We start from the raw sequence: 15,655 nt of genomic DNA, 5'->3' as shown, positions 1-15,655 counted from the left end.
CCTGGGCGGCGCCGCACCGACGCGGCTGACCCCTCCTCAGGCTCCTCGGGCGCCGCAGCGGCCTGACTAGCCGCCACAGCCCCCCCGGCCGCGCCCGCGGACACGCCCCCGCCGGACGGACACGCCCACTTCCGCCCTTCGCACTGGCCGCCTTACAGCTCCCGCGGGCCCAGCTCCTGTCCGCCCCGCCCCCTTTCAGTCCCCGCGCAGGCCGCAATCAGTGCTCTCCCCGGAGAACACGCCCTGGCTCCACCCACTTCCGGCCCGTGAGCGGTCCGCAATGGCCGCTCCTGCCAGGGGACACGCCCAGACCCCGCCCACTTCCGGCGCCCGCTCCGGCCGCAATCTGTGCTCCAGCCCCGCCCCGGCTGTCGGAAAACCAGTGTCCGCTTTTCCGCGCGTCTTTCTCCTCGCGTCCCGAGTGTGCTCCATTCCCTCCCCGGCACTAACTGGTCGTTCTCTAAAAGGTCCGGGCACTCCTGTGACAGGCCCGCTTCGCGCGCGCGGCATCTGGGCGCGGTGGAGACGCGCAGCCCGCCTCGCCCCCCAGCTCACTGAGGCCGCTGGACCCCTCCTCTCATTTCCCCTCCCCTCCCTCTTGGACCCCTGCCCGCCGCGCCATCCGCCCGGACCCCACGTCACTGAGGCCGCGGGACCCCTCCCCTCAGCTCCCCTCCTTTCCCGACCGGACCCCGCCCCGCGCCATCCCGCCCGGCCCTCGACGTCACTGAGGCCGCCGGACCCCTCTCCGCCGCTCCTCCCTTTTTCCCTCCCGCCCGCCCCGCCCCGTCCCGTTCGGCCCCCAGCGTCCCTCAGCCGCTGGACGCGCCATCCGGCCGGCTGCAGCCGCATCGCTGGCCGTCCGCCCGCCCAGACCCGCTCGTACCATGTCTTCCGAGGTGGCGCGGCACCTGGTGAGTCCCCCGCCCCCCCTCCCCGGGACCCCCGCCTTCCTGCCACGGCCCCTCCCGGCGGCCGAGGCTTCGCGGGGCTTCCCGTCTTCCCTGAAGTTGAGTCTGAAGCGGGGGCGGTTTCTGTAACGGTCCCGAACGCGCGAGAGCGGGCCGGTGGCGGGCTGGCCCACTGACTCGGCCTCCCAGGCCTTCAGAAGCCCCCCATTTTACCCAGTATCGACCTCCTTGGGATTGGAGCCTTTTTCTCCCGCCTTGGCGCCCTTTTCTGTTAAAAGAACTGATGTGGCTGATTTGTTCGGTGTTTTCTACCTTTCAAGTCCCTTTTATGCACTGATCTCATTTCAGAGTAAGCCGTGGGATGGTCACAGTTGTGTCCTCGGCCATTCCAAGCTGTTCCTTGCCCTTTTCACTCTCATTCTCTTGTGAGTGCCGTGGAGTTTTCCAGACGCTATAAGTTGTGGAAGGACCACTTGCCTTTTGAAAATTTTGTTTTAATTTCTGATACTACAAATATCAGTGGTCGTAATCCTTGTAAACAAAAACTCTTCGGGGGCCTGAGACCAAAAAGTTTGAAAAGTGCTGGTCTAAGCAGTCTCCCAGATTAAAAGTTTAGGTTGTGGGGACCTGAGAGGTTGGGTGATGTTCCCAAGTCACACAGCCCGTTAGTTTGATAGAGCCTGGAGGAGGGTTTTTGTCCTGATTCAGCCCAGGTCTCTTTCATCTGTGTCCTGTCGTTAGGGAGGTCTCAGCTTTCCTGTCTGGACTGCCTTGTTACCGTTGCTGTGTTTGTGTGCCCGTGTGGGTGAGGAAAATGTGTTTTAAACTCTTTGGTTCAGAGTGAAGTTCAGTCTTCAGAATTAAACTTGGGCTGGAGAGAGTTTAATCATTTAATTGATGGTGGATTTCTTGTCAGTTGCTGTGCTTATTTTGCAATAAGTTTACCTTTAATTAAACTTTTTGAGATAATTGTAAATTCTTGTGCAACTGTGAGAAGTAACAGAATTCCCCAGCACCCTTTACCCAGTCTTCCTTAATAGTAACACGCTGCCAACCACAGTGAAGAGCACACCCAGGACACTGACTCTGCTGTGTGAGGACAGGGCTCTCCTTCGCCCCAGGGCCCGTCGCTGCCCTTTTGTAGCCACAGCCAATTCCTTTCCACTCCACCTCCTCCTTAGCCCCTAGCAACTACTGCAGTCTGTGATTTCTATGAGTTTGTCATTTCGAGAATGATATATAATGGGATCACCCAGTGTGTAACCTTTGGGGATTGGATATTTTTCACTCAGCAGCGTCCTCTGGAGGTTCATTCAGGTGTCGCAAGTATCATTAGTTTGTTCCTTTTAATTGCTGAGTAGTATTCCAGGGGGTGGATATACCACACTTTGAAGGACACCTAGGTTGTTTCCAGTGTTGGGCTGTTATGAATAAAGCTGCTTTAGTAATGTAGCATGAGGAAGGTGTAAGTCGTCGGTTCTCCGGGATTCACATGACAGTTGCATGTTTAGTTTCATAAGAAACTGCCGAACTCTTTCCCAGAGTTTCTGCACCGTTTTTCATTCCCGTCAGCAATGTACGCAAGACCAGTTTTTCCACATCCTCCCCAGCGCTTGGTGTTCCTGTTTTTTTATTTAGACCTTCCAATAGGTATGTAATGATATATTGGGGTTTTAACTTGCATTTTTCTAATGTGCTTGTTTGCCATCTGTATATTCTCTTCAGTGAAATGTCTCTTCATTTCTTTTGCACATTGTCTAATTGGATTTTTTTTTTACTGCTGATTTTAGATGTTTTTAAAATATATATTCTAGACACCAGTCCTTGCTATGTGGTTTAAAATATATATTCTAGACACCAGTCCTTGCAAATGTTTTTTCTCATTCTTTGTAGGTTTTTTTTCATCCTCTTAAAGAATCTTTTGCAGAGCAAACATTTTTAAAAGTTTTGATAACATCCATTTTATCAGTTTTTCGTCATACGGATTGTACCTTTGTGTCAAGTCTAAGAATCCATTGCCTAACTCAAAATACCAAAGGTTTTCTCTAATTTTTTTCCTAACAGTTTTATAGTTTGTTTTACATCTAAACCTATGACCCATTTTGAGTTAATTTTTGTATAAGATACAAGACTTAGGTCAAGGGTCATTTTTGGCTTATGGATGCTCCAGCATTTGTTGGAAAGGCTATCTGTCCTCTCTTGAATTGCTTTTGCACTTTCATCAAAAATCAGTTGAGCGTGTTTGTGTGGCTCTCTTTCTGGGGTCTCTGTTAGCATGCAGTCTTGATTCCTGTAGCTACATAAATAAGTCTTGAAATAGAGTCGACTGATGCTTCTCACTTTATTCTTATATTTCAAAAATTTTTTTGGCTATTCTAGTTTCTTTGCCTTTCATTATAAATTTTAGAATAGTCTGGTCTACCTACAAAGAATTTTGCTGGGATTTTGATAGATACTGCATTAAGTCTACATATTAGTTTACAGAGAGGGACTTTTAAACTTACAGATTTCAATTCCTTACTAGTTATCTGGCTATTCACGTTATTTCACATTGGGTGAGTTGTGATGATGTGTGGTTTTGTGATCCATTCCTTCCAAGTGGTCAAATTTCTGTGTATGGAGTTGTTCATAATATTATCTTATTATCCTTTTGATTTCTTCAGTCTGTAGTGACAGTCCCTGTTTCATTCCTGATATTGGTAATTTGCATCTTCTGCCTTTGTCAGTCTTGCTAGAAGTTTGTCAGTTTCATTGATCTTTTCAAAGAACTATTTGTTTCATTGGTTTTTCTCTATTATTTTTGTATTTTCAATAAACTGATTACTGATCTTATCTTTATTTCCTTTGCTTGCTTTTGGTTTATTTTGCTCTTCTTTTTCTAAGTTCTTGAGGGGAAACCTTAGATCACTGATTTGAGACTTTTACTCCTTTCTAATATAGGCACATGGTGTTAATGAATTTCCCTCTCAGCAGGGCTTTAGCTGTGTTCCACAGATTTTAGTATGTTGTGTTTTCATTTTCATTCTACCTTTAGTTTTTAAAGAGCTCTGTGTTAAATCTCACTTGAAACTCTTCAGATTTTCAGACCTTTTTTTTTCATAGAAGAGGACGTTAAGACTCAAAGATATGTTGAACAACACAGGGAGTATAGCCAGTATTTTGTGATAACTGTAAATGGAAACTGGCCTTCAAAGGTTGTATTAAAAAGACTCAGGGAGGTTTAGTGCATGCTCAAGGAATCACAGCTAGTGATGATGAGGTCTGCTTTGGGCCATATTGTGCCTGCCACTGTCTCCACATGTCCCCCATTAGTAATTGCATAAGTTTTATGATTCAAGAGATCTTGACTGTATAGTTATTTATTGCTGACTCTGATAGTGGATCTTGTAATGACGTTGACTGCCTTTTCCTGTCTCTTGAGAAACACTCATAATTTTCTGCTTCTTCAGACTATCCTTACCAAAGCTTTTAAATGGTGTCCAGATCTTTTCAATTTCAAACTGCCTCTGTCATTTCCTGTTTCAGATGCTATACTTTTGAACTCTTATGTTTCTTTTTCAGTTATCATTCAGTGAGGATAATTTTTTTATCTTAGAAGCTTCCCTCGTTTGTTTTACTTTCTACCTTGAAGTTGTGGCTTTTAATTCTTCTCTTTTATGTCCTGGAGTTAATTACCGCCTCAGTGTTTCTGATCTGGAGAGACATCCCTTCCCACTGGTCCAGGTCCTGTAATCATCATAAGATAATGAAAGACCGAGTTCCTGGCCCATCTTCTCTGAAGCTTACCCAGAGCACTTTAACCTGTGGCAGTCTGTTGTACTGCTTGTTTGCCACTAGTCATGTGCTTCCTTGCAATACCTCCTAACTTACGTTTTGTATTGTTACTTAACTTTTCACATCAATTAAATTTTAGTGAACCTTGCATTTCCCCCCCACCCCCTAAATTAAATGATCTGTCTTCAGGAAAAGCAACCTGTAATATTCTTTGTATCCTCCGTAGCCATGATTATACGTCTTTGAGGACCGGTGTTGAATATTTTTTATATGGGAAGTATGTTCACCTTGAATCATTTTATTCTTGTTGAATGTTACACACATCAGTTATAAATTCTTATGGGCAGCTAGGAGCTGTTAGTCTGCATTTATGTTCTAACGAGGCTCCACCTTCCTCCAAGCTTTTGAGGTTTTTCCATGCTGACTTTGATCCTAACACAGTTCCAGACTGTAACTGTTTGTGTTGATTATTTATTTATTTATTTGGGTGTGTGGGAAAGGAGAAAGAGGGTGTTTTAAATTTTTGTAGTTTACTACAGAAGAGACTCTTCTCAAGAATATTTATTAGCCCTTTATTTTTTATCTATCTATCTATCTATTTATTTATTTTTGGCTGTGTTGGGTCTGTGTTGCTGCATGCGGGCTTTCTCTAGTTGCAGCGAGCAGGGGCTACTCTTTGTTGCAGTGCACGGGCTTCTCCTCGTTGAGGTGACTTCTCTTGCGGAGCACGGGCTGTAGGTGCACGGGCTCAGTAGTTGTGGCTCACAGGCTCTATCTAGAGCACAGGCTCAGTAGTTCTGGCTCACGGGCTTAGTTGCTCTGTGGCATGTGGGATCTTCCTGGACCAGGACTCAAACCCGTGTCCGCTGCATTGACAAGTGGATTCTTAACCACTGTGCCACCAGGGAAGTCCCTGGCCCTTTATTTTTAACCATACTAAATTAATTTTCTCTGCTTAAGATTTTAAGTATTCCTAGTACAAAATACCTGATTCTCAAGGCTTTTTCAATGAGAATAACTTTTACATTTCCTTTTGATCATATCTGGGAGGAAGTCTGATCTAGATGATGCTTTATTTTAAAATTTTATTTAACACCTTTTACAATTTGTGTCTACCACTGATTTGAAGATCACAGAAATAAGCAGCTCACAGTCTCAATAACAAAACCACAAGATTAAAACTACCATTTTAAATACCTTTAAAACCAATCATGATTTAGTATGCTTACAATTTTTTATTACTTTTAGTAAATATGCATATTTTGCTCAAGTGTTCTTCCTGTCTTTGAAATTTTGTATTTGGCAGTTATACTTATTTGAAATTAACTACTTTCTTTGTATTTCTCAAAAAGTCTGGAGATTTCTTCATTGAGGATCTAGCTGAAGCAGTTTAGATACAATAGAACTCAGGGTTCCTTACACTATGTGATTCGTTCCAGAACTAGTCATTGTAAAGGTGTACTTTTGTGTGCTAATCTTAAAGTTGTCCAGAATTGTGTTTTGATGGCCTCTTTTTCCTCATTTGTTTTGGGTAATTTAAATAATGCCACAGGGATGTACAAGCTCCCTTTTGGCTATCTGCAGGCTTTCCCTGTCAGAGGCAAATGAAGGTGTGTGGTTAGACTTTTAGCAGCTTAGGGAAGCTCTGAGCCCTGGGTTTTCTGGAGCACTTCCAAGGACAGGATACTTGTAGACCATGTGTTTGGAGCATCTGTTTTGAGAAACATTGTGACCGTATTCTCTCAGGAGCGGAGCCATGTTTGACTACATTCTAGAATTTTCAGATTTCTTTCAGTCTGCTTTTTCTGACACTAGAAAAATTTAAATTATGGAATAACTAAATTGTTAGGGCAAATTTAAAAAAATGAACCGGGTATTGAGACTACAAAGGAAGGTAGAGTCAAACAGAGCATGTGAAAGATTTTTGAAATGTAGCCTTTGGGAGAAATGAAGTGGAGGAAAATGAACCTAGGTGTCAGAATTTCACTCCCATTTCTTTGTGTTACGAGGGAAGATGCTTGGAGACGCAAGTAAGCGGAAGTGGCAGCTGTGCCATATGAACATGGAGGGCTGAGGCTGTGGAACCTCTGTTAGGGGAGAGGGATAAAGATACACCCTCTCAGCCGTGTTCCATTTAAGGCCATCCGGAATCTTTTCCTGTTGAAACAATCCTAAATACTCTGACATCTAGGCCTGAGACAACTGACAGATGGAAATGTAAGCATATGGCAGTTTAGTAGAGGTTGCATGGTAATCATTTAGTTCACAAAGTATGTGTTTCAGAAATACTTACTAACAGAAGTAGAAATTATATAGGAGGAACAGGGTTGTTTTCTGTCAGACCTGAGTAAAACAACTGAAGCAAGTATTAAAATTATGACATATGCTGAAAAAATAAAATATGCATCGTGAGGCATAAGAAGGAGTTAAGATTGGGGGAAAGGAGAAGAGGCGGTTTCTGTTTGAGACGTGTGTGTGCGGAGGGACCGGGAGGACGAGCTGGCCCTGCAGGTTTCTGCCAGGTGTGATGGGGTCCCCGGCCCCTCCAAGCCAGTTTCAGGCAGCCTGGCGTCACACAACCACAGGGCTTACCAAAGATGAGGTGCAAGAACTGTGGGACGTCTTCTCTGGTTTCCTTTCCCTCTCCTCTGAAGAACCGGATCAAGGTTATCCTGCCCTCCCTCTATTCGGACCATGTGTATGGAGACAGTGAGGAGTCCTTTTGTTCTCATTAGACAGTGTGATTGATATGTGTAGGAAGAGGCCATAAGTAATGAAATGCTAGGTAGAGAGTATATTGACGGATACCGTAAATGTTTTGTGACTGGTCTGTACTCGTTTCCATGGACAAATGTAAGTTGTGCACAGTGATGTTTTTGCTTAGTTGAGTGTATACTAACTGGACTATTACTTTGCGTTATTAATTAAGCCAGGATTGCTTGAATGATTTTCAAACATTAAAAGATGTCTTTGTTATAAAGGAGCTTTGTTTTAAGATGAGTTGTTAACTGGGGCCGTCCTGTATGTGTAAGTGGGAAATTGTCCTCATGGCAAATGGGTAGCTAGGATGCTCAGTCTCCAGGGCAGTGACTCAGGGCTTCAGAAACAAAGGCATTGAGCTGTCCCCACCAAGTCTCCTCTTGTGAAAGTATAACTAGCTTAGGGAAGGTTAGTCAGAGGTCACTTTCCTAACCCCTGGTGAGATCTCGGGAACCGAGAAAGGAGTTTGATTAGCAGTGAAAACAGGTGGGCAGTTGATTTAGGACCAACCTGGGTGAAGAGACTGGAGCGCAGGGCAGCGTGGAGAGAGCTGCGGAGGAAGGTGGGAAATGCTGCATGCAAACGTGGCCTGTTTCAGTCTTTGTCTAGAGCAGTAATTATCATTTTTCATTATTGCCCTTTCTGGAGAAAAATGAAATTTAAATCAAATTTAGTTAATTGATAACATTTAATTAGTCTTATTAAATTAATTGATCCAATTAATTAAGTTTTCCCTAATGAGAGGAATTCAGTACTAAAGAATAAATTTTTTCAGATAGGGTTGATTGAGCTTTGGAGGTCCACAAACCACTGATTTTTTTTTTTTTTCTTTTTGGTCCCCCAAGAACCAATTTCTACCACCTTTGTGGTGAAGGGATACCCCCCATTGAGAATGCATGATCTAGAGTTAGTTTTTCTAGGAATAGGGCAACAGGTGTACTTTGTCTGCTGATGGATTTGAAAACTTAGTCTAAGACTGTAAATCGTCTGTACATTATGGGTTAAATAAGGCATTTGTGAACCTACTCAGGACCTTAACTGTAATGTTGTTTCTATGGAAACTGTATTCTAGATCCAAAAAGCTTACTAAAATGAACTTTTGGAAAATACAACCTATATGTGAGATGGTGATTTGTACTGGTTTTAAATTTATATAAAGAGTGAGGCCTTTTTGCCAAAACTCAATATTGAGCTTAGTATTAAAGGAAGAGGTGGCCATGGATTAGCAGAGAAGTAATATTTTAGGCAGGAAGAAGATTCTTCATCTCAGACTCAGCCTGTATACTCAATCTTAAAATATCACGAGATGCCTTTCAATTGTATTTGCCAATCATGAAAAAAATAGCTTTAAAATTTAATGTATATTTTTAAAAAACTAAAGGAAACTTTAACCATTATTTTCAGCTTCTTTAGATGAATCTTTACTTTTTTAGTGGTCTGGTAATCTCTAAAGATCTTTGCAAACACTAAAGTATTCAAGGTATATTTTTGTCTGGGACACCACTGGGGTAACTGAATGCTCCCCGTGCTAACATGCATTCACTGGGGCAAGTGCTTGACTTGCATTATCACATTTCTCCTCCCGACTCCATGAGCCGAGTACTGTTATCTCCGTTTTGGGGGTTGAGGATTAACTCTCTCAAAATTTGTTAACAGACTGTCTCTTGTTTTTCTCCTGTTGTGCTGGGGCCTCTTTGGCCCGGGCCCTGGCACATGGCTTTGGCAGTTGCTTAGTGCTCCCGACCTTTGTATCTCTTGCCACCATAAGCAGTTAGCTCCAGCAGCCCTCTTTTTTAAATTTATTTTTATTATTTATTTATTTATTTTTGGTCGCATTGGGTCTTCGTTGCTGCGCGCGGGCTTTCTCTAGTTGCGGTGAGTGGGGGCTACTCTTCGTTGCGATGCACAGGCTTCTTATTGCAGTGGCTTCTCTTGTTGCAGAGCATGGGCTCCAGGCGCGCGGGCTTCAGTAGTTGCGGCATGCAGGCTCAGTAGTTGTGGCTTGCGGGCTCTAGAGCGCAGGCTCAGTAGTTGTGGCACACGGGCTTAGTTGCTCCGCGGCATGTGGGATCTTCCCGGACCAGGGCTTGAACCCGTGTCCTCTGCACTGGCAGGCGGATTCTTAACCACTGCGCCACCAGGGAAATCCCAGCAGCCTTCCTAAGCCATACATTTACACTGATGTCATGTTAACCCTTCTCTCTTGTGACCTCGGTCATTGAGACAATTTCTAGGGGCTCTCTGTTTCGGGAAAAGATAGGCTGCTTGTCATATAGTAACAGAGATTCTGTTGTGTGGAAAAGAATTATAGTTTACAGTTTCCACATGACTCTGAGAGCCAAAAGAACCTAATACTTAATTGTAATTTGAACAATTGGAGAGACTGTTTTATTCTCATTGCATATTTTGTTGAATATTTTCTTTTTTATTGCTTCTCACAAATAATCATACATGTATCATCTAAATCATTTAGTTTGTCTTCAGATATTCTGTTTTTGTTAGCTACTGCTTTCCCATGTATTGATTACTTACTTAAAAAATTTTGTTATATCTTTAAGAATTAACTTTTTTATTAAGCTATAATTTATGTACAGTGAAATTTACTTTTTTAGTACAAAGTTTCATGAGTTCTGATGAATACATACAGTCATGTAACCACAACCACAATGAAAAATAGAGAACTGTTCCAGCATCCTCCACCCCACATTCCTTGGTGCTTCTTTGCAGCCCTCCTCCTAGTCTCTATCACTTTTCTGCCCCTATTCGGGCTCAGGAGTTGTGGTTTGCGGGCTCTAGAGCGTAGGCTCAGTAGTTGTGGCGCACAGGCTTAGTTGCTCCGCGGCATGTGGGATCTTCCCGGACCAGGGCTTGAACCCGTGCCCCCTGCATTGGCAGGCGGATTCTTAACCACTGCACCACCAGGGAAGCCCGGTGTGTTTTAACCTTATAAACTGCCAAACTGTTTCTCAAAATGTTTGTGCCAAAATTTGCATTCCCACTAACAATGGTTCTGCATCCTTGCCAGATAGGTTTTTTTTTAAGTCATTCTGATGGGTATGTAGTGATACCTTGTGTTTTAATTTACATTTGTCTAATGACTAATGATGTTGAGCCTCTTGTCATGTGCTTATTTGCCATCCCTATATCTTTGATGAAGCATCTGTTCCAAATTTTTCCTGTTTTTTTAAATTGAGTTATTGTCTTTTGAGTTGTACAAGTTTTTAAAAATAGATATTTCTGACATAAGTTCTTCATGAGATAAATGATTTACAAATCTTTTATCCAAGTATGTGTCTTGTTTTTTCATTCTCTTAACAGTGTGTTTTGAAGAGCAGAAGTTTTTTAGTTTATTAGGTTCAGTTTATCATTATTCTCTTGTGGATCATGCTTTTGGTATTGTAGCTAGGAAATCTTTGCCTTCTTCAGACGGAAGCTCCATGACTGGAGAGGAGGAGCCTCTATGGGGGACGTAGGGCGGAGGGGACCGGCAGCGGGGGGCTGTGTGTGGAAGCTTCCTGTGGTTCACGGACACCTGGCAGCACAGAGCCCCGAGGGGGAGGTGGTCGCCACTCCCCATCATTCGCTCCCATCCTGGAAAGTTCCGGGCTTTGACTCTTATGGGCCTGGCATACTGTATGCTCACCGCCTCTGTTCAGCCACCTCTGAAACGCCTCCTGCCGCAGGGCCTGATGGATCTCCAGCGAGTGACCTGTGTGATCGCGGCCCATTTCAGCCTCCCGCCTCCTCTCCTTCAGTGTCCTGCTCTCCACACTACTTTAGCCTCACCTTCCGGTGGGGAGCACCTTGACCTTGTCGTCATCCATAAGGGCACCCCTGAGATCTCAGTCTGACCACACCTCCCCTCTTCCTGTTCACTCCACCAGCTGCTCCTGGTCCCACGGTTCTCTGATCCCGCCACCTTTCCCTTCCCCTCACATCCTCCACGCCCTCTTGTCCCTTCATGGCACATCTCAGCCGCCTCTCTCGCTTCATCGTTCTCCCCCGGCAAACCCACACCGCCTGCAGTCAAGCGGTGCCGGACTCCGCTCCTGCGTCCTCACAGCTGAATGCGATGGGGGAGCATCGTGCTGAGTTGTCTTCCTTCATGTCGTGACCACTCGGCTCAAGAGGCCTTGATGCTGCCGACAGACTGTACCGCATGTTCCCCATTCATTCACCGGGTCATCCTTCTAGGTCGAGGGTTGGCAAACATTTTCTTTAATGGGTCAAATAGTAAACATTTTTGGCTTTGCGAGCCATGTGGTCTCTGTGTACATTGTGTCCTGAAAGCAGCCGCACACGGTCGGTCAAGGAATGGGGGTGGTACTCGTTCTCTTCCAAAGCTTTCTTCCAGGACTCCATACTTCTCCGGATTTCTTTCACCCTCTTTGACTGTTCCTTCTCAGTCAGTTGGACTGATTACTCCCAGTGCCCCAAACTTGAAGTGTCAGAGTCCCTCCAGGGCTCGGTTCTGGGAGCTCTCTCTTTTCTAAGCACCTTCACTCCCAGGGTGACTCACCTCGTCCCACAGCGCTGAGGACTTGCCGTGTATAGATGACGTCACAATTGTTACCTCCAGTCCGGGTATCTCTGCTCTGTCCACTTGAGCATCCTGCTGCCTACTCAGGACCTTCACTTGAGCGTCCAGCAGGCATCTCCAGTTCCAAGGAGAGCCGCCTTCCCTAACCCCTCCTTTTGCGGTCTTCCCAGTTCCAGGAAGGGAAGCTCCCTCCTCCCCGTTGTTCAAGCCCAGAAGTTTGGAACCGTTCTCCACATCGCTCCACATTCTACACTGAGCCTTCAGCAAGTTCCATTGGCTCTGCTGTCGAGGTGGATCCAGAATGTGCCCCCATCTCACCTCTTCCACCGCTAACAGACTGCCATGGGTTAATGCAGTAGCCTTGCACCTTGTCTCCTTGCTTCTGCCTTGCCATCCTTCAGTGTCTTCTCAACACAGTAGCTGTAATGAATCTTTTACTACAAAGATAACTCACGTCTCTTTATGCTAAAAGCCCTTCAAAGCCAAGTTCTTCAGTACGCCGTGGGAACCCTGTGAGGTCCGGCACCACTCTGCCTCTCTCTCCCTCTGCTGCTTCGCCTGCTTGCTGCTCCGGGAACCCAGGAGCACACACAGCTGCCACATCTTTGCAGGGGTCCATTCCCTCTGCCAGGAATGCTCTTCCTCCAGGCGCCCCTTCACCGCTCTGCTCCCTGTGCTCCTTCCGGCCTTCGCTGAGCTGCCGTCAACCACCCTGCTCAGAGCAGTGCCCCTGAGCCATGCCTCCGCCTCATTTCCTACCCCCATCCCCCTCTGCTGCCTTATTGTTCTGTGCTGCACTTATTATTCCCTGTTATCACATCAGAGCACGTGTTTCACTTTGATTTCTGCCGTTCTTCCCCTAACTGGAATGGAAGCTCCATAATGACTTAATGTTTTTTCTTCTATTTTATTAAGTTATTCAGCCCCAGGGCCTCGGACAGTTCCTGGAATATAGGAGGCACTCAATTCGTATCTGTTAAATAAATGCATTTTTATAGATATTTGAGGAAGACATATTCTTTTTTCTACTTTAGTCTTTGTTAAATTCACATAAGTGATAATATATATATATATTTTTTGCGGTACGCGGGCCTCTCGCTGCTGTGGCTTCTCCCGTTGCGGAGCACAGCCTCGGGACGCGCAGGCTCAGCGGCCATGGCTCACGGGCCCAGCCACTCCGCGGCATGTGGGATCTTCCCGGACCGGGGCACAAACCCGTGTCCCCTGCATCGGCAGGCAGACTCTCAACCACTGCGCCACCAGGGAAGCCCAAATGATAATATTAATGGATATCAAGAAGAAAAGGAAATATTTATTCTCTTCCCTTTAGAATCAGACTCTATACATGCTTGCTCATATGTATAATTTTTACTTGTAACCATGGTGTCAACAAAATCTTATATTCTTTTTTTGCCAGTTAATATCACATATAATTTCTCTTAATTTTCATAATTATTGCTTCTAATCTTTGTAAAAATATTCCCTGTGGCCAATATTTCAGTATAGACTGTTAGTATATGCAACTTTACCCTTCCTTTTGAAGATTTATCTTTTTCTGACTTATACAAAAATGGGATAATAACTTCTAAACTGTTACTAGTAATATAGTATTAACTAGTATAGTATTAACTATGTTCTGTCTGAAAAGTGAACCTGACTGGCCTAGTGAGTTGGGCTGGATTTTTAGTGCTCTTATCTATGTGGAAGAGTACAAGTCTTATGGAATCAGGGGACACTTTAAGGCAAATGGGAACTACCACTGTATTTGTTTTTAATTACCCTAGATTGATTTTACACTTGACTAAAGATTCCGGTTATTAGGTGGAAGCTCCTTGAGGGATCCGGGGCCGTAGGAACCTTAAACTCAAATTTTCTTTCCTGCTCAGCACTGCGGCCTATCAGTTTACCTTTGTCTGAAAGGCGTGGAGGTGCTCGTGGCCTCACCGGGAGGCTGAGGGAATGTCCCGCCCTGCTGCGTTCTGCCGTCCTCCTCGCACTTAAACTGAAGCCGCCTTAGGTTACACCGCACTTACTGCAGCTTCCAGCCACGCCAGGGGTGCACTCATGCTTTTGCACACATTGACTCCTTTACGTCCTTTTCTCCTTCGCTAGGAAAATTCCTATTTCTCCCTCAAGGCTCAGCTCAAGCCTTTTCTTGGCAGTGCCATCTCTAGCCGTGCAGGGGTCATTTCACCACGAGCCACTCCTGTGCCCTGTCCATAGTTGTATGCATGTCTCCTACCTGTGCTCAAGTTCAAACCGCAAAGATATGACTTATTCACCTTTGAGCCTCAATGCCTGGGGTCCTGAAAATGTAGGTCTTTTAGTAAATACTGTGTATATTTGTGGAATAAACGAAAAGCAATGTATATTGATAGACTTCTCACTTATTTCTGAGTATTCTTTTCTTCCCCAAATGTTCCTTGTCAATTTTAAGTCCTTTAAACGAGTTCTTCTGCCTTCCCCTGTCCTACGTAATTGACTTCTCAACTTTGATTGGCTTGTCACCTAGCCTGCCTGGGACATACTTCCTCTCCCTGGAATGCAAACCGTCTAATTATCATTTAAATAAGGCTTTCCGTATCAACTAGGTGTGGTTGTGTTCTGTCTTTCCTTAATCCACCTTGTCTGTACTTGCAGTTTCCCGTGACTCATCCTTCATTCTCCATCACATCACATACTTTTCCTCATTGCTTGCTCACAGGTCATACATTCTGAGTTGAAAGCGAACTTAGAAGATCAGAGCAGGAACTGGCGCCACAGTTTGCCCGGGTCAGCAGCTGAATCCTTCCCGGGCAGCCCAGCCCATCTTGTTAGACACCTTTTTTTTTTAGAGACCTTCAGAAGTTTCCCTTTGTTGTGTCAGGTCAGCCTCCCTAGTTCATTTGTGGGTCCTGCTTTTTCCCTTGGGAGATTCAGCTCCATGAGACAGACTATAGATGTTTGAATATGCTTTGCTGTCCCCTGATGCTGCAACAGGCCAACAACACTGGGGGAAAGTACCTCACACAGAACTAGAAAGTAATGTTTAGAAGGCTTAAAACCTTCTGTATAAGACATGAAGCCATGAGAGAACTCGGAAAAAATTTAGATTCATGTTTTTAAAAAACTTGGAGTGTGGAAAGATTTTCTAAGCCTTACATTTAAGGAAGAACCCATAATAGAAAAGCTTGATAGATTGAGCTCTATGGAAACCAAGAAGATCAGTGACAAATCCAGAAAAGACATTTGTAATACACATGACAAGCATGGAGTTACATCCAACAGCTCTCGTTAATAAGAAACAAAAAAGGAATACCCTAATAGGCAAATGGGAAAATGCGAACTGGTGATGAATGAAAATATACTATGTACTTTTTAGGCCAGTAACCTGAAAAAAAAAATGTTCAGAATACCAGAAATCAAATTAAGATTTCAGTTTTTGCCTAACAGATTGACACTTAAAAAATTGTTAACACCTGTATTGATGACTATATAATGAAATGATACTTTATTTTTATACTGATTTTGGAAATGTAAGTTTGGCAATATGTTTATACCTCTGACCAGTAATTAGTCTAGGGATTTCTTGTGAGAAAACTTATCAGATAGATGTACACAGTGATCGATGGTTGTACAGGTGTGTGTGGGGTCCTCAAGGAAGAGCCAGGAGTGTTAGAGATTGATTTGG

General features: G+C 44.4%; 1 protein-coding gene across 1 annotated transcript in view; it reads left to right on the top strand.

Annotated features, from left to right (window-relative positions):
- The first annotated feature begins 815 nt into the window (after positions 1 to 815).
- The window catches only part of SEPTIN10 (septin 10), a 53,201-nt gene continuing 38,361 nt past the window's right edge, over positions 816 to 15,655 (top strand). The window contains exon 1 of the mRNA XM_024757989.1: positions 816 to 914. Within this exon, the coding sequence (XP_024613757.1) occupies positions 888 to 914 (27 nt within the window). The 5' untranslated portion in view covers positions 816 to 887. The remainder of the gene's footprint in view (positions 915 to 15,655) is intronic.

Source organism: Neophocaena asiaeorientalis, unplaced genomic scaffold (genome assembly GCF_003031525.2).
Source record: "Neophocaena asiaeorientalis asiaeorientalis breed wild unplaced genomic scaffold, Neophocaena_asiaeorientalis_V1.1 scaffold497, whole genome shotgun sequence".
NCBI lineage: Eukaryota > Metazoa > Chordata > Mammalia > Artiodactyla > Phocoenidae > Neophocaena > Neophocaena asiaeorientalis.
Note: the sequence above shows the minus strand (reverse complement) of the source record. Positions and strands in the feature narration are given on the sequence as shown.